The following is a 19,244-nucleotide window of genomic DNA, read 5'->3' as shown; positions in this document are numbered from 1 at the left end:
AAATTGAAAAGATAATTAATTATATTGAGCCCATGAACTGGCCTTCAATTATCTAGTTAGTAATGCTAATTGCTAAGCCTGATAACAAGGGTCCTTCAGTTGTTTGAAACAAGTTATTTCTAGATAAATAAATAATTCTCTGTTATTGTATCTCACTTGTAAAAATGTCAAATCAGCTTCTACTTAAAAAATTTAACGTTGTTTCTGAACTAGTATAATTAGAATTTCATGTCATCCATAACAAGAAAATTGTACAGACTATCAATTTACTCGTCAAATGAAACCTCATGAAAAATTTGAATTATCCAAATCCAAGAAGAAATCACAAAATAGGTCTCGCTAATCTCATCACATTCTATCTCCCTCGAAAATTGAAGGAATAAAAAGACCAAAAATGACTGGGAGAGAATAAAAGACAACAATATTGAAAGAAAAATGATTCTAACAGATTGTTCTAAGCATAACTCCATATATAACAAAAGCCAGCCATCCAAATTGCACAAACTTTTCACCATCTCATCCAACTTTTCAAAACACTAACACATTGAACCACTCTTCAATAAGAAGCTACTGTTGCTTGCACTCTGGTGGCCTCTCGCCAGACTGACCATCTCCTACAGGAGCTCTTCCACTCTTCTGTGATGGAATGAATATCAACAATTAGATCCCTATCAAGTTATGCAGACAGAATCTTGAATGACGTTCAGAAACAAAGATGAAATCATAGATCATACCTTGCGGGCAGCAGCTGACTGCAGTGACATTTCAAACAACAGACAAAAGGTGTTAGCTTTCCTAATCATTTCATCTCCAAAAGATAATTTAGTTGCTAAAAATAGATGCGGGAAAAGTGAAACTAAGTACCTTCTTCTTGGTCTTGGTATCTTCTTCCTCCTCTTCGTCCTCATCATCTTCTTCATCCTCATCTTCTTCGTCCTCCTCATTCTCTTCATCATCATCTTCATCCTCGTCATCTTCCAAGTCAGCATAATCATCATCCTCAGCAGCTTCCCCAGTGAACCATGAAACTGCATGTGGAATGATTTTATCTCGAATTGTTGACCTTCATAAACAATCAGGAGCAAAAACAAAGATCATCAGCACCATTCTCTTTCAGTCAAAATATATGTTTGTGTAAATTGCCGTCAGATAGACTTACCCAACATCATAATCTTGTTCCATCAAATTCTGAAGTTCTTCAGCCTGTCAATAAGTATAAGGATGATGTTACAGATAAATTGGAACTCCAAAACAGATGTGGAACAAAGGATATAGCAGTACTTACAGCATCTTCATCAAAATCCTCTTCGTCCTCCGGCACTTGAGGTGGACTAAAGAAGTTGAAGAAACTTTCACACTGTTCTGTTTTAGTGATAGGCTTGGCATTCTTTGACCCCTTCTTTGGCTTCTTTTTTAGAATCTTCTGTGTCAAGCATTTTCCAGGATACCATTCTATCTCAGTCCTATAGATTGAGGAGAGAACATGAGAAACCATTGGGAGAAAATAATTATGCCAAATCAATCAAAAACTTTGGTTGCAGATAATAATGTAGTGACATACCCTATTGCCTTCTCCAGAATTGGTTCATCTTCATCAATCATGTGATAGGTTTTAGTAAGCAAAGTGTTTTTGATGTAAGGATTAGTCTCGAAGAAGAATTCAAGCTTGAAACCCTTTGGATCATCAATCTTGGACCACTTTATATCCCTGAGGAATTTGAGAGCTTCTTCATCTCGCTCGGTAATCTGCATTTCCAAAAAGACCATATTGACATGAGTGGACTGACAATTAATGAAACTGTTGTAGTAACTAGAGTAAAGCACCTAACAACAATTACCTCCTCAGATAGCACTTCATTATTTTTCATAGCCGTGAGCCAAAAATCAGGGACACCTTTCTCTATTAAAAGCCAATTGGATTAATATTGACCATACCAAAGAATCAATATACCCAAAAGTGATAGTTAACATACCCACTGCATCTTTATCCACTTGCTGGTCTGCTACTGCAGCCTCAGTTGTTCCCCCTTCAACTTCAATAACCCCATTCACAATTTCAAATCTCTGCAAATGTGTATTTTAACAACATTGATTATACATCCCATACCACAGAAACAAAGCATATATTGTACTAGTGTTAAATGTATATCCTGTGGCACAAACCTTTGTGTATAATGGTTGATAAAACTTTTGGTATTTGGCTTCAAGTGCAGCTCTCTCTTCAAAAAAATTTGCCTCCAAGTCGTCATGTTGAGTCTGTACAATTAAGAAAGAGGAAAAACTCATCACTCCTGGTCACAAATATAAAAATTAGACAAAAGCAAGAACTTCCAAAAGAAATCCAACAATCCAGATAAATACAAAGTTTGAGCATCAAGAAGATTGCCTCCACAAATAACAACATTACTAAGTGTATCCAAATTCAGTTTTAAGTTAAACATAACTTGAAAACTTATGCACATAATACACAGTAAACTAATGAGACGCTGAAGTACACATTATGACTAATCCAAGTGTTCAATATTATCTGCATTGTAGTTAAATACTCCTCTGAAAGTCAGCTTATTAATATAGTCCTACTTTAAGAGAAGACTACAGAGTTAACTTTATTCTGAACAGTAGTATTAGCAAACATTAGCCTTGGATAACCACTTCACAAAACAATGCAAAATTGTGCTTCAGCCTATAACTCAAAGAATAAAAAACAAACATTTGGTATAACATCAGAAACAAAACTAATCAATGAAAGATTAGCAATAATCCAATAAAAACTAGTCAGGTGTTTTGACTTGATATAACATTTTTCATGGATGCTTGTTCAAATAAACAAATTCCCAAGCTGTATCATGCACACCACATATGACACACAAAATGTCAAAGAGTATATAAGTAGTATAAAAACCAAGTGTAGATCTTTTCTTTAATTAAACTCTTCAATTACAATGGATTTTGAATCAGGGCCACAACCAGGAGTGCATGAAGGATCAAAAATTCAGTATGCACAAAAATAGGAAAAACAATATTTTAAAAATGTATAAATTGTTAAATCCACTTGATATAAGGGAAACTGTCTGGTTTAAACGTTGCTATAGGTTGCAGGTTCATAACCTAGATGTATAAAATATCAGGCTCTGACACTGGCACACAACAAATTTGCAACATGATTAACTGAAATACTTTCCATCAAAGTAAACTAATTCCCAATTGAGTTCTAGGTCGTGACATCATATATAGATAACAAATGTATATGATAAATAGAGTAAAGTGGCATAAAAGAAAACTTTTGAAGAGCAATTGGACGTGCCTGAATCTCCCTGAGAACCTCAACACGCTTCCTGACAATGGGCGACAAATTTTCAAGCACATCTGAGTGTTTCCCAGTAAGATCCTGAAGTTTATTCTTCAAATACAAACCACCACAACGTCAGCCAAAAATTCATTATTAACTTACAACACAACTAACACATAAAAACATATTAAAAAGACTCACTTTGAGTACATTGACAAGGTCTGCTCGGTCCCCCGCATTCAAAGCTACACAACAGATTTTAATTAGAGATATTAAACAAGAGAGAACAAACAACTGGGGGCTGATTAAAGAGAGGCAAATATCCAAATAGTATATACAGACATGTAAAGGGGTTTAAGGGATAAGGGGTTTTACCAGCACTGAGATCGGCAACACTGAAGTTGTCCTTTGCGTTGCTCATTATGGAGTGGAAGGAGGTTGAACAAGCCAAATAGAGAGAGAGAGGGGGAGAAGTTGCTAAGCGCCTCAATTTAAGCTCTTTACCTCTCTCCCTCGCTCTCTTTTTATCAGAAAACCTAGCTGCTCAGATTACTTTTATATTGACCGTCTATATAAGGCCCTGTTTGGTTTTCTCCATCAACTATTTTTTTTTCCAGTCCCCCTTTATTTTTTTATTTTTTTTATTTTTTTACTCTCTTTTATCTTTTTAAAATCTGAAGGTTTATGTCAGGCCCGGCCCGGAAAGGGCGAAAAAGAACCCTATGAATATTTATTGTGTAGATAGTTTTTTATGATATATAACAAAGTTATGCTAGCTGAACTATGTTGACTTGAACAATCAACATAAATTGCATATATATAATACAGGGTTAATTGAGCAAAAACTATACAACATGATAATTGTATGTTGTCTAGGAAGTCTCTTAAAGAGTTTGAAAGAAGTAAAACTAACAATCAGTTAAGGTAGGACCGTGATATACCCAACTAGCACCCTTTAAACACAAACTAAGAGGCACTAGACATACATTAGCTCCAGATAGAGATGAACCTCACCAAAAGATCGTTTGAGATAGGCAACATAGCTTAACGTGGATATTTGATGTCCTATAAACATGATCCAACAATTATAAAAATGCAGTGCCCTCAATTGTAGGGACGTTTAGTACAATGACTGGTATGTAACGCAGACATAATAACAAATAGACAAGTATGTATGCTCATATGAATCAAATATTAAAGTAAATAACTTATGAGCAAAATAGTAACTGAAACACACTATGAAATTGTTACCTACGAATTAACCTTATTAGCTTATCATACATCGTATTAAGAGTTGTTTGTTATTACTTAGCGCCTAGTAATTTGCCTAGGTGATGATGTCCTATGACTATTTCTAATACAACTAACCATATGATGGCCCACATAGGAGATTTATGTCAAGTATAAGACATATATGCCCAATACTCATAATTATATTTCTATAAAGATAAATTGTAGTCCGCGGTCTGATATTATAACGATCCATTCCTACGTTACTGAAATCTTTGCAGTCATGGTGTGAGATTTTTTTTAATGTTTTTATTTCTTTTTCAATATGAATTTGAGTTGGGATAGCAATTACTTTATTTATTGTAATACCTCAAACCTTCCAACTAAGATTTGAAACACCATTCGAACCTGATGAAATTTAGTTGTCCATAGGTATTAAGATCAGTTTGTTAGTGTGGGATTGCATTAGGTATGAACTAAGTTCATACAGAACCCCTAACACAAAGGCGAGTTGAAAACGTTCTTACAGATAGAGTTTTAATATAAGTTTTTACTAGAGTCAACTTCAAACGAGCACCTCTTCTAAAATATGAAGAGTTACATGGCGTAAAACTTATCCAATTAAAGTTCTTCGAGTTTTTTTTTCAACAACATCGACAACTCGTTAATTCAAGTCCGTACTAGAAAGTTATGTCATTTTACTAAAAGGTGTATGTGTTGAAAAGTTGTTTTTGCCATAGTGAAGATGGGTTTGTCGTAGCGAAGTTCGCCATAGTGAAATAGGGTCACTATAGTGAAGGACGAGCAGTTTGTAAGTCAGTTTTACCCAGTCTTAACTCATAAACTCCAAATCCTCATTCCAGAGCTCTAGAGGGACAATTTTTCCCAAGGCTAGGGCGAAAATTCTTTAGTGTGGTAAGTTTTTCCATCAACCTTCTCGTGTATTAATCCTCTAACACCTTAGAATCACTAGAACTACTATTAATGGTGGAATTATGGGTTAGAACCCTAGGTTCATGAAATTGTGGGGAAAACCTATGAGTATGTGTAATATCACCTAGAATTGCTTCTAGTTTGTAAGCTTTCACTTCCTAGAATGAACTTATTGTTCTAAATTATGAATTGCGGTGGTTGTTTGCCTTAAAATTTACAAAGATGGGACCTTTTAGAATTAAAATCACTTAAGAGAGGGTAACTAGAATATAAACTCCATTAACTTAGATAATGTGATTACCCCTCGTTATGAAAGTGGTATTCCCCTTTCATAACGAGGGGTATATCAACTCTAAATGGCAAAGTTGATGGTATATCAAACCCTTTTCCCTAAAATTAATTAGGGATTGAATGACCCTTGGGTAATGTTATAGATCGTGAATAAGGGTAAAAATAGTGGGTTTGAATTCCCAAAGCATTTATTTAGAGATTAAATGATTAGTTACTCTTGAAATTGCTTGTTTATTAGATGTTAAACGTTTTGAGGCATGAAGGAGAGGAAAATTCATCCGTTGAGTAATGTGCTTGTTCCAAGATTGTCACGACCCCGACCCGCCATAAATGGCACCCACACTAAACCCTAGTGGGAGAACCAACTTTCTACCAACACACCAACAATACCTCAACTATAGAACAACATTTTAATTAAAAAAGCAATTTTCAATCTTTAAAAGCAACTTTCATAAACAATAACCAAGTCACCAAATAATTGCAAAAATAATTCTCTCTAGAACCTTAAAGTTATGTACCAAAACACCTATCCGTAGTTTAGGGTATGGGGATTAACCCCAAAATAAACAAGTAAAGAGAGTATAGGTCCAGAAATGGACTAGAAAAGGAAGAAAAATTCACGGTAGTTGTTTCTCCCTAGTATACACGCAAGTGTACGTGGTCGCTCAAGTAATATAGTTTATTTAAAAAACGAGTTTTCGTTCCCAAGGGACTTGTGATCGACTTATATTTAATACTTAACTCTACAACTAAACAAAAGTAACCTTTTAAGAAGATTGTGATGATTAGTAACTACTATCCTTACTTATGCAATAACTAAAAGTAACCAATTGTGAACGACTTTAAGATGATGTTTTAAGCAAGTAAAAGACAATTCCAGGGCTGCAGCATGCAATGGATTTCATGTATCAGATCTTAGGCAATGAACTAATTTTTGGTTATCAAGTTACTAGTTTACATGGTTAATTGTATGAGTCGGGTCTCTCGACCTCTAGTCGCCTACCAGTTAGCTGTCTAACTACATTGTTGAGCGGGGATAGCAGGCCTAACTGGCGAGCATTTATATTTCATCCTGTTTCGTAACCAAGCAAGTTGTTCGTCCAGGCGTTACTCCTGAACACACATCAACTCACAATGGATGATCGAGCTTTCTATATTCTCTGGTATATCTACTCTCTCCTCTCTCGATTTTAAGAATAGACAATAGATTTATCTTATGGTGCGCAAGCATAAAATACTAAAACAAGAATATATAAGTAACTTATAATGACAACAAAGAATTAATTCAAGAACCTTAAATAATCAACATTCAATCCGTAGCTACAGCCCAGAATTAGGGCGTTTAGCCACTCATAATATTCAAAAATCACAAAATACAATTGTTCATGCGATTTTCGAAAATAAAAAGAGTTAGAAAATTGAAACCTATTACAAGTGATGGAACTTGCTCTTGCACACCAAAATAATGTCGAACTCCCAACAAAATAGCCATAGAGGTCGATTTATAGAAGTTGGGAAAAATAGAGTCAAATTCTACTTCAACTAGAATCCTATTTTAATCTATTTTTGTTGAAAAAGTCGGAACATGGCTGGGGCGCTGCGCCTCCCATCACGCCAAGCCAAGGCCCCTAAAGTTTTGGCCTTGGCGCGCAACTCCCATCAGAGCACCTGGCAAAGGCCCCTGAAGTTTGGCCATTGGCTCCTCATGCTAGATAGAGCGCCAAGCCCTGGGGATTCCAGCCTTAGTCTATTTTCGCGTTTCTTTGCTCCTTCTTCCTTCGCGTCAACTCCTATTCCCATAAAAGTTTGTGAAACAACTAATCAAATGTTTTGGTGCATAATCATCACAAGTTTAACAAAATCAAGCTAATAGACTCAAGATTATTCATTAATTCAATCACAACATGGGCAAATATAGACAACTTTGGCATATAACTATGCCTAAGATCATCACCCCACACTTAGACCTTTGTTCGTCCTCGAACAATCTTTAAACTATCAACTCTTTTTCACAACCCTTGGACTTATCAACCCACCTTAAAAATCAACCAAACACATTTAATCATGATTTTGTAGTTCACATTGGATGCAATATTTAAACAATTTTACTATATAATTATGATGCACCAAGTTACAAACACATGCTCAAAGAATGACTCTTTTATTATTTTTCCGGGCCAATGCAAACTCATACAAACACACCAATTAGACAATCCAGACATGTGTCATGAATGCCCTCACTCATTTGTGTTTAGTATAGCCTTTCACTCAAGCAATCATATTATAAACAAGGCCTATTTTTCGAAAATTGTACTCACTCTCACAAATGAAGTACTTACTTCTCTTAATATGCCATAAGCTTGCCCATAGTGTATTTTCACTTTCACATTATATTTCTCAAGGAATCAAGTTGACTTCTATTTGGTTGTAATGTTGGCTTAAGGTAAGGGAGGGGATATTTAGGACGCATTTAGTGACTACACCTCCCTAATGCACATGGCATTGCTTTGCCTACAAACACCATCTTTAGCTTTGTTCTTTCTCCCTAGCACATACTTCATGAATATTTTCCCTTTTTGTTGCTCCACTTTTGCCCGTTATTCTCTCTTTTTGTTGTTAAATATATATATATATATTTATTTTATTTTTAGAATGCCTTTTCACTGGCCACCCTCAATTGAGTTGAGGTACGTACAATATCCTTGATAGGACCAGGGCCAATGTTTTGAGCATACTCTAAACTAGCCACCCTCAATTTACTTGAGGTGCACATTGTCCACTAAGGACCAGGGCCAAAACATATTGTTTTCTAAACTTTTAGTCTCCACATAACATAGCATTTCCATCCTTTTTCACTTTACCAATTTTCAACCTTTCTTCTCAACATAGTGCATTAAGGATTACATTATGATAAACTTTTTTGGTATCAATCAAAAGGGTTTCGGCTTATTCATGTGGCTTAACAAACAAACAAGGCTAAAGGCTCAATGGGGTTTTACTAGGGGTAATTTCAATGGTAGGCATACAATTAGAGTCAAGAATTGGCTTTTTCAAAGAAACTCCTCAATCATATTCCCTAAGTCACACAAGCTACTCATTTAACACACACATGGCAAGTTCTAGATAGCAATTAAAGCAAAAACCAAAAAATAACTCACCACACATGGCATCATGACATACATAAGGACATATCATACTAGCATGCTTATACAAGTTGCATTACAGTATTGCTACACAATTAAGCCCCACTTAGATTCATTCAGAGTCAAAACAAAGAACACATGATTGTTTCAAGGTTACCATTCTTTTTGCATTTTCCAATAGTGACTACCCATGACGTCTAGCTAACTTTTTCGTACATAGTTTCAAAATACGAAGGTTGGTTTCTCAATTCTACTCCTCTACGTGACTAATTTTCCCATAAGACTGTCGTCATCCATCCATCATCGGGAACTGTCACTTCTATGACGACTCTACGACTAAATAAAGCAATAAAACTAATCCTAATCGGTTCAAAGGGACTATCCTCAGTAAAAGTACCGAAAAAAATTTGGTGAGGAACCCAAAATAAAATTAATCCTAAAAATTTAAGACTCGATAAAGCAGTAAAAACTTATATACAAAAAGAGATATATCTCCCACCCCACACTTAAAAATTAGCACTGTCCAGTGCACACAATTAAAAACAAAGTATAAAGTTAGAGATACTCCCTTAGGCCTCTAGGCCTCGTCATCATCACGACCTCCATCAAACACCATCAGTGCGTTAGCATCCTCAGCAACAACCTCATCATCTACCTCATCATCATCAAGAGGCTCTTGGAACGCCAGACCAATCCTGTAAAGATAAGCTGCACTTTCTGTCAACGGTTGTGGTCTGCCAAGGTCACCATCTCATTATCCGTGACCGGTGACCCCTGATCGTCAGCTGTAACTCTGCCATGCCGAATATGCAAGCCATCACATTATCATCTCGTGCCTGCCGCTCTTGAGCCGATAAGACAGGTACATGGGACGTGTCGAGTGCTTTGGTCTGAGTGACATCAACCATATTACATACCAAGTAGGGTGCCGACTCAATAGTCATATCCACATACTCTTCCTCTATACCCTCAGCCCTCAGAAACCGGGTAATCAACCCCCCATAACAAAATCGCCACCTCATATTATTCCTAAACTTCATCTTATTTTGCCTTAAAATTGCCCCAACATTAATGGGCATACCCTTTATCAGCATATAAACCAACACCACCCTATCTCTCGTCACATCTGAAAGATGCTTCGCCGGTAAAAAGACACTGCACACAATTTTCAACCAAACTCTCGCAACTTGATTAAAAATTGCATAGTGGAGAGTGGAATGTCTCTTGGTGTCCTAACTCCTATCCCACTTAGCAATAGACTCTACCCCACATAATGTATGACGTATATCTCTATAAGGGGTCTTTCCTTCAGCCTATCAAAATTCTCAGCATCACAGTTAGGGGTACCCAAAAACGAATTCACCACTTTGGTGGTAAACTTCACATCCTATCCTCGAATAGACACAAATTTATTAAACCGAGTTTCAGTGATCCAATTTGCATAACATTCCTTAACTAAAGTCAAGTTACAATCACCCTGATTCTCAAACATAAACCATAACCCAAGAGCATTCACAGTATTATAAATTTTGGGAAATTGATATTGCAACCTTACCTCGTTTACATACTTGTCCCCAAGGTATTTTGCCTCATTTTGGCTCTCAATCCATTAATATCCATATCTCTCCACCACTTTCTTTCTAAATTTTTGAAATGGAACTTTGCTACATGAAGACCCGGAAGCTTCACCCTTCCGATTAGAACTCGCTCCGCTTGCAACATTTTTAGCTTTGGGCGCCATTAGTATAAACTAGAAGAAGAAAAGTGAGAAAAGAAAAAATAGAAGAAAATAGGGGGGGTCGGTTGGCAGTTTGGGTGGGAGAAGGAAGAAGAGAAAAAAATTTAGATAGGGAGAGAAGAGAGTTGAAGAAAGTAGAAGGATTTTAAGTGGGAGGAATTAGTGGGGAGGGTGGGGTTTTTATGGTGGAACTTGGAAGAAGAAGAGAGGAAGAAGATGAAGGTGAAGAGTTTGGGGGGGAAGAAAGAGGGCTTGGTTGGTTGAAGTGTAGAAAAGTGTGGGGGGGGGGGGATTTGGTTTTAGGGATTTTAAAAGAGGTTGGATCGAGTTTTACCCATTTTAAAAAAACTTTGCCCGAAAATCTAGGTAGTGGGGTGATGGGGGGGCGATGCGCTAGCGTAGCGCCAAGACAGGCACGATGAAGTTCAAGGCCTGGCGTGGTGCGCCAAGAAAACTTCTTTGAAGTTTACCTCGTGGCGCGGCGCGCTAGTTAGTATGCCATCCATTTTTTTTTCATTTTTTGCACTATTACAAACTAAGTTACAAATAATGAAAACTCCTATCTAGCTAAAACTAATAAATAAAAATACTTCCTAGATTCTAAGAATTTAAACTACGCTAAAACAAAAATTCAAACTTTAAAACAAACTACCTATCTATTACATATTGTTCACGGATTGCTTCCTGTGTAGCGCTTGGTTTAACGTCGCGTCTTGACTCAGCTTGGATCATTCGTGATTCAGCTCAAGAGCCTCCCGATCATGATCCGAATCTTCTCCAAAGTAGTGTTTCACTCTTTTCCTGTTTACCAAGAAAATAGGGCCAGTTTTTCCTTAAGTTCAACAGTCCCATGTTGGGTCATTCTTACCACTTCGAAAGGACCACTCCATTTAGACCTTAGTTTTTTGAGGAATAACCTTAATCTAGAGTTAAAGAGTAGTACATTTTCTCCTGGGGTGAAAGTGCGAAGAACTATGTGTTTTTCATGCCACCTTTTTGTGTTTTCTTTGTAGAGCTTGGCATTCTCATACATATGGAGCATAAACTCTTCAAGTTCATGTAGTTGATTCACCCTCTTCTACCGACTAGCTCAGGTTCAAATTTAACCTCGTTATCACCCAATAACCTTTGTATTGTAATTCTACTGAAAGATGACATGCTTTATCGAACACTATGTGATAGAGAGAAGTCCATATGTCTTGTATGTAGTCCTATACGCCCACAACGCATCATCCAGCTTCTCAGACCAAACCTTTCTTTGTGCATTCACCATTTTCTACAAGATTTGCTTCACCACTCTATTCGAAACTTCCACTTGGCCACTCGTTTGAGGATGGTAAGTTGTAGCAACCTTATGACGAATACCATACTTAGTAGGAAGATTTTTCACTAGATGGTTAATGAAATGCTTACCTCCATCACTTATGATTGCCCTTGGAGTACCAAATCGAGTAAAAATGTTCTTCTTGATGAACTTAATCACAACTCTTGAATCATTCGAGGGAAGAGCTACCACCTCAACCCATTTACTCACATAATCAACAGCCATACGGATATATTGGTTTCCATTAGATGGTGGGAAGGGACCCATGAAGTCAATACCCCACAAATAAAAAAAATCCACCTCAATAATGTTTAGTGGCATCTTATGCCTTCTTGATATAGTACCCAACTGTTGGCATTTATCACTTCCCTTCACAAAAGCAATAGAATCTTTAAATAAAGAAGGCCAAAAGAAACCAGATTGTAGTACCATATGGGCTAGCATGACAACTTTCGAGCACTTGTTGAACCTCAGACTCCGGAATGCATCTTCTCACCACCCGATCCACTCCTTGCTTGAATAAGAATGGTTTATCCCAGATATAGAACTTAGCATCATGATTTAACTTTTTCTTTTGTTGGGTGGTTGCATCCGGAGGGTACTCTCCACTCACTATCAGATTTACTATGTCTGTATACCAAGGCACATGAGAGATCTCTAGTGCCATTAATTGTTCATCCGAAAACTCTTCCCAAATTTGTTCCCCTTCATGTACGTGGGAAAAATCTTCCAACCTAGACAAATGATCAGCTATTTGATTCTCAGTACCCTTTCTATCTTTGATCTCAAGGTCAAATTCTTGGAGAAGCAATATCCACCAAATCAGCATTGGTTTATCATCTTTCTTGTTGAATAAGTACCTAGTACTGATGAAAATCCTAAGTGTGGAGCCACAGAAGAAGACCTATAAACCGTAGATCAACCTACGATCCCTCCTGCATGTTCGTCGATGATAAACTAGAGTTAAAGGTTCCAGCCTCTGCTGAAAAAGTTCTAAGTGTTGACCAACGGAGGGGACCTACGGACCGTAGGTCGACCCACGGTCCATAGGTCGACCCACGGTCCGTAGGTCGAGTCGTCGATCAAAGCTGCGTTCCATAAGTTTATTTCCTTATTTTGTTTCCTCTTTGTTTAGGACATGTTTTTCTATAAATAGGGAATGTAAACCTTGTTTTTGAGGGTTGGACAATATTATTCACTTTTAGTTCTTGGTATTTTGTGCAATTAACTTGCAACTTTAGCAATTTGATTTCTGGATTTCGTTTTACAAGATTTTGAATTTGAAATTCAATTGGAGATTTCAGGTTTCTTTTACTCTAATCGTAAGTTCATGAATTCTTCTTATCAAAGCATGCATTGTGTTCTTTCAAGCATGAGTAGCTAAATCGACAACTAGGGTTGTGGGAACCATGAGCAATTAACAAAGTATGAATAATAATTAAGTAATTCTTAAATAGTGTTTATGCATGTATTGGTAATTCTTTCCCTTAGAAGTCTTTTTAATGGTGCGCAACATTAGAACTCGCCTCGTTGCTACTTGCCAAACCAATGAGGTAGTTAATGAGAAAAGAATTAACAACATAGATTTAGTGGATGCTATCTAATAGTCTAATGTCAATTGGTGCAAGGGTGAAAACTAAGCCATACATTGATGTGATGTCTAATCTGAGGTAAATGTAAGGGTTAGTAAAGTATACACTTGTAGACGGACCAAGGTGCGTAGTGAAATTCCCTATTTGGAGGACCAATCACTTAGGGATACCTATCTTACCAACTTTGCATGTAAAACACTAGGAAAGGATTACTATTATTAGGATTACTGCGTTAGGAGCTCGTGGGGAACATATATGCCCTAGTTTGTCTCTCATATTGATAACAACAAAGTTTGAATCCTGCTTATTTGTTACCACAATCAATAATCTGTTACTTGTTTACTTACAAAAATCCCCCCCCCTTTAGCTTACTTGTTTTGGAAATAATTTGACTAAACAGATATAATCGTGAGTTAAGTTTAAGTCTAGACCATCTTCCTCATGGGATTGACCCCAACCTACAAGTTGGGTTCTTTATTTGACAATGATCGCTTATACTTCTTTTGGGAGGTGTAATTTGAGCGTATCAAATTTTGGCGCCGCTGTCGGGGAATAAGGCTTTTAGATTAAGTTTAACTACATTATTGAACTTTAGTCAATTATTTCCTGATTTTACGTTTTCTTTTGTTTTTGTTTTCTACAGATTTCTACTCTAGTGTATGCCAAGTACACAGAGTCGAGGTGAACCATTGACCCCATACGATCCGGAACTAAGAAAAACTTTGAGAAAAATGAATAATCAATAGGTCCATAATAATCCAATCATAGAGGAGTATGAGGATGGAGTTGAATTGCAACCGCCAAGAGTTGGTAATGAGAATGCTCAGGTTCGTGGTGGTAATCTACTTAGAGATGCATCTAGGGTACAGATTCTGCCAGAACTGAGATTGTGTGATGACTACAGGGTCGACTTCAATACCGTTGAATCAGAAGGACCTATTGTTCTCCCTCCTTACCTCCAGGGCATACATTTGTGGTGACGAGTAGTCTGATGCAAATGTTTACAGCGAGAGGGTTGTTTTCTAGGCTAGCTTCGAAAGACCCGCATGGTTGGGGTGATCGGAGTTGGATATGAATGTCATAGGCTTGAGATTCTTCCCTATATTATTGACCGGTGATAATGCGGTGTGGTGTGTTGAGCTTCCATATAATTCAATTCATACATGGGACCAATTGTATCGAGTGTTCATGGCAAAGTATTTCCTAGTGTCTAAGAAGCTTAACCACAAGGACAAATTGAATAATTTCGTTGCACTACCTGGAGAGTCTGTGAGTAGTTCTTGGGATAGATTCACTGTGTTCATCAGAAGTGTTCCAAATCACCACATAAATGACGAGTCATTTAAGGAGTATTTCGACAGAGGGCAGGATGACAACATAAAGGCTGTTCTAGATACTATCGCTAGAGGATCCTATGGTGAGTGCACTTTTGAGGAGATCGTTGAAAAATTGGAGAAGCTTTCTCGGAATAATAAGGCATGGAGTGCTAGAAAAGCTAATACTGGAAGAAGAACATTCGTTGTTCAAGCTACACCAAATCAATCTAGTGATGACATTCGTGAGGAGATGGCTCAGATGAGGACAAAACTTGGGTTGGTATTGAAGCATGTGAGTGGAGGTGCAGAGAAAGTGAATACGGTAAACTATCTTACTAGAACTCCACCACCACCAATTGAGGAATACTACTATGAGGAGGATACTTATTTAGTGAATGATGAGACGGGGGGTTTTCGAGCCAACACCCAAGATTCCAACTCGGATAATTGGCGCCAAGAAAACCAAGGTCGAAACTATGGAAACTACAATTGAGAAGGGAACTATGTCCGGGATGGGAACTATAATTGTGACAACAATTACAATCGGAACAACTATGGTAACATGAATGAGAGAGCTGGGCCCTATGTTCCACCTGTAAATCAGGAATCTGACAATAGAGAAGCTGGGGGTAGTATGTCACGCATTAAGGATATGGTGCAGAAGATGATGAAGAGGTTTGCTGCGACTGATGAGAATGTGAAGGAGATGGGAAATGACTTTTCTGGAATCAATCAAAAAGTTGATGCCCATGCAGTGTCGATCAAGCAACTTGAGCTGCAGTTTAATCAGTTGTCCACTACAATGAATCCACGTTAGCCTGAACACTTACCAGCAACACCATCTAGAATCCAAAGAATGATGGGCATTGTATGGCAGTCACCACTCGAGCAGGTAAACAGACCATTGATCCCCTTATATCTTTTGAGATTGAAATTGTGGTAGAAAGAGATGATAATGAGATTGAGGTTACTGAAGAGTTTAAGAATGCTACAGAGAAGGAAGTAGAGGTGACCCAAAAAGTTGTTCCCATGCCTAGACCTCCACCTCCATTCCCACAAAGATTGGTGAAGAAGTCCGAAGAAGGAAAATACCACAGGTTCATTACTATCTTGAAACAACTTTCCATCAATGTTCCATTGATAAAAGCTTTGGAGCAAACACCTGGGTATGAGAAATTTATGAAGGATTTGGTGACCAAAAAAAGGGCCGTCAGTTTTGAGAGTGATGAGAGGTTGCATAATTGTAGTGTTATTGCTACTAGGTCACTTGTGCAGAAGAAAGAGGATCTTGGTGCTTTCATTATTCCTTGTACCATTGGGTTGTTGCATTTTGCGAAGGCGTTGTGTGATTTGAATACTAGCATTAATCTGATGCCATTGTCTATCTACAAGAAGTTGGGGTTAGGGGCTCCAAAACTGACTGCGATGCGACTACTCATGGCCGATAGAACTGTGAAGAAGCCCATTGATGTTCTCCAAGATGTCCTTATAAAAGTGGAGTCATTCATTTTTCCGGCGGATTTGTGATACTTGATTGTGAGGTTGATTTTGAGGTTCCCATCATCTTAGGGAGACCATTCCTTGCTACTGGGCGCGCTTTGGTCAATATGGAGAGAGGGCAGATGAAGTTCCGATTGAATAATGAAGAAGTAACTTTCAATATCTGTAGGTTTATGAAGCAGAAAAGCGATCTCAAGTCCGTATCAGTGGTGAATCATATTGTGGAGAGAGGTTCTGAAGTATCTATTGAAGAGAGGTTGGGTGTTGATGCACTGACAGTGGTAATTATGAATTTTGATGGTGATGGTAATGAAGACTATGATTAATTAGTTACCGCACTTGATAGGTTCGAATTTCGTTCCAAGCTAAAGAAGTTGGAGCTAGATATGAAGAATCGCGACTTTCCACCTGCAAAACCGTCTGATGAAGAAGCTCCAAAAATTGAGCTCAAGGCTCTACCATCGCAGTTGAGGTATGTATTCTTGTGGAGAGATGGCACTGTGCCGGTAATCATTGCGGCCAATTTGAGTGAGGTACAAGTAGAGGCATTGGTTTAGTGTTGAAAAGGTTCAAACGGGCTATTGGATGGACTATTGCGGACATTATTGGGATTCCTCCCGACATTTTTTCTCATAAAATCCAACTCATGCCGGACAGCAAGCAAAGTATTGAGAACCAAAGGAGACTAAATCCACCTATGCAAGAGGTAGTGAAAAAGGAAATCATCAAATGGTTGGATGCTAGAGTCATATACCGCATTGTAGATAGTAGTTGGGTCTGTCATGTTTAGTGTGTACCTAAGAAAGGTGGGATTACTGTGGTTCCTAATACGAAGAATGAGCTTGTTTCGATGAGGCCAATAACCGGATGACGAGTATCATGGACTACCGTAAGTTGAATGCTTGGACAAAAAAAATCATTTCCCGATGCCGTTTATGGATAGATGTTGGATCGTCTTGCTGGTAAGGGTTGGTATTGATTTCTTGATGGGTATTCAGGCTACAATCAGATCTCCATAGCCACCGAAAGACCAAGAGAAGACCACATTCACTTGTCCTTATGGGACTTTCGCCTTCAAAAAAATGCCATTTTTGGTTAGGTAATGCTCCAGCGACCTTCCAGCATTGCATAATGTCAATATTTTCTTATATGGTGGAGGACACTATTGAGGTATTTATGGGTGACTTCTATGTGGTAGGTTACTCGTTTGATGGTTGTTTGATGCATTTAGCCGAGGTACTAAAACGGTGTGAAGAGTGCAATCTTGTGCTCAATTGGGAAAACTGCCACTTCATGGGGAAAGAGGGAATAGTTCTGGGTCATCGAATTTTTGAGAATGGTATTGAGGTTGATAAAGCGAAAGTTGAGGTAATAGAAAAGCTTCCACCACCTTTCTCTGTTAAAGGTGTTAGAAGTTTTCTTGGGCATCCAGGCTTTTATCGGAGGTTTATTAAGGATTTCTGCAAAATTTCACACCGATTGTGCAAACTGCTCGAAAAGGAGTGTAAGTTTGATTTTGATGATGCTTGTCTGAGAGCATTTAGAGAGTTGAAAGCAAGGCTAGTTTCCGCACCTATCATTATTTCATTGGATTGGGGGCAACCATTTGAAGTGATGTGTGATGCGAGTAAAGTGGCACTTGGTGTGGTATTAGGACAGAGGTGAGAGAAGATTCTTTATCCGATTTACTATGCTAGCAAAGCTCTAAGTGTGGCTCAAAAGAACTATACAGTGACTGAACATGAACTCCTTGATTTGGTTTTCGCATTCGAGAAATTTTGATCCTACTTGTTTGGTACTAAGGTCATAGTGCATACTGACCATTCTGCATTGAGGTATCTGATGGCTAAAAAGGGTGCAAAACCGAGGTTGATTAGATGGGTATTGTTGCTGCAAAAGTTTGATTTTGAGGTGAAAGATAGAAGGGGGACAGAGAATCAGGTTGCCGACCATTTGTCCAGATTGGAGGAGGAAGCTATGCTCAAATTAGGAGATAGGGCTGAAATGAATGATACATTCCAGACGAACAGGTATTGGCTACTTCTTTTTGATCTTATCCCTTGGTTCGCGGATTTTGCTAACTACTTGGCAAGTAATTTGGTTCCATCGGATTTGTCGTTTCACCAAAGAAAAAAGTTTATACATGATGTGAAGAAGTTCTTTTGGGATGAGCCTTACTTGTTTCGTATTTGTGCTGAAGGGATTATTCGTCGTTGTGTGCCCGAGGTTGAGATGATGAGTATACTAGAGGCGTGTCGATCATCGCCAGTTGGTGGAAATCATAGTGGTATTTAGACTGCTCATAAAATCTTGCAGTGTGGGTATTACTGGTCTACCATCCACCAAGATGCTCATGATTTTGCCAAGTCTTGTGACCGTTGCCAAAGAGAAGGAGGAATTGCAAAGAGTCAAGAGCTACCTATGAATCCAATATTGGTGATTGAGTTATTTTATGTTTGGGGCCTTGATTTCATGGGTTAATGTGAGCTCACATGGGATGAAGTATATTCTTGTTGCGGTTGACTATGTATCAAAATGGGTAGAAGCAATTGCGCTTCGACCATTTGTCCAGATTGGAGGAGGAAGCTATGCTCAAATTAGGAGATAGGGCTGAAATGAATGATACATTCCAGACGAACAGGTATTGGCTACTTCTTTTGATCTTATCCCTTGGTTCGCGGATTTTGCTAACTACTTGGCAAGTAATTTGGTTCCATCGGATTTGTCGTTTCACCAAAGAAAAAAGTTTATACATGATGTGAAGAAGTTCTTTTGGGATGAGCCTTACTTGTTTCGTATTTGTGCTGAAGGGATTATTCGTCGTTGTGTGCCCGAGGTTGAGATGTTGAGTGTACTTGAAGCATGTCATTCATCGCCAGTTGGTGGGC

At 38.1% G+C, this 19,244-nt stretch overlaps 1 protein-coding gene across 2 annotated transcripts; it reads right to left on the bottom strand.

The window, feature by feature from the left end:
* Positions 1–252: 252 nt before the first annotated feature.
* Positions 253–3,835, bottom strand: LOC102602088 (nucleosome assembly protein 1;2). Of its 2 annotated transcripts, none has more exons than XM_006338124.2 (12): positions 3,665–3,835; positions 3,491–3,534; positions 3,305–3,400; positions 2,164–2,256; positions 1,974–2,064; positions 1,839–1,900; positions 1,562–1,746; positions 1,286–1,463; positions 1,160–1,203; positions 865–1,063; positions 735–752; positions 253–633 (listed from the first exon to the last, which is right to left on the bottom strand). In XM_006338124.2, exons 1-12 carry the CDS (start codon positions 3,708–3,710, stop codon positions 568–570), a joined length of 1,122 nt encoding a protein of 373 aa, XP_006338186.1. In that variant the 5' UTR covers positions 3,711–3,835; the 3' UTR covers positions 253–567. The 2 variants fall into 2 exon arrangements, with proteins under 2 accessions (XP_006338186.1, XP_006338185.1); XM_006338123.2 differs by having other exon boundaries at positions 253–636; positions 3,665–3,834.
* Between the last annotated feature and the right edge of the window lie 15,409 nt (positions 3,836–19,244).

This window comes from Solanum tuberosum, unplaced genomic scaffold, assembly GCF_000226075.1.
Source record: "Solanum tuberosum cultivar DM 1-3 516 R44 unplaced genomic scaffold, SolTub_3.0 scf00003, whole genome shotgun sequence".
Classification (NCBI taxonomy): Eukaryota; Viridiplantae; Streptophyta; class Magnoliopsida; order Solanales; family Solanaceae; genus Solanum; species Solanum tuberosum.
This window is presented reverse-complemented; position numbering and strand designations above follow the sequence as displayed.

Coding starts and splice junctions, on each gene's coding strand:
- LOC102602088 (XM_006338123.2), bottom strand. CDS start 3,710: ATGAGCAACGCAAAGGACAACTTCAGTGTTGCCGATCTCAGTGCTG. Junction 2,257..3,304: donor AGGTTCTCAGGGAGATTCAG/GCACGTCCAATT, acceptor TTAATTGTACAG/ACTCAACATGACGACTTGGA. Junction 1,064..1,159: donor GAACAAGATTATGATGTTGG/GTAAGTCTATCT, acceptor TTGTTTATGAAG/GTCAACAATTCGAGATAAAA.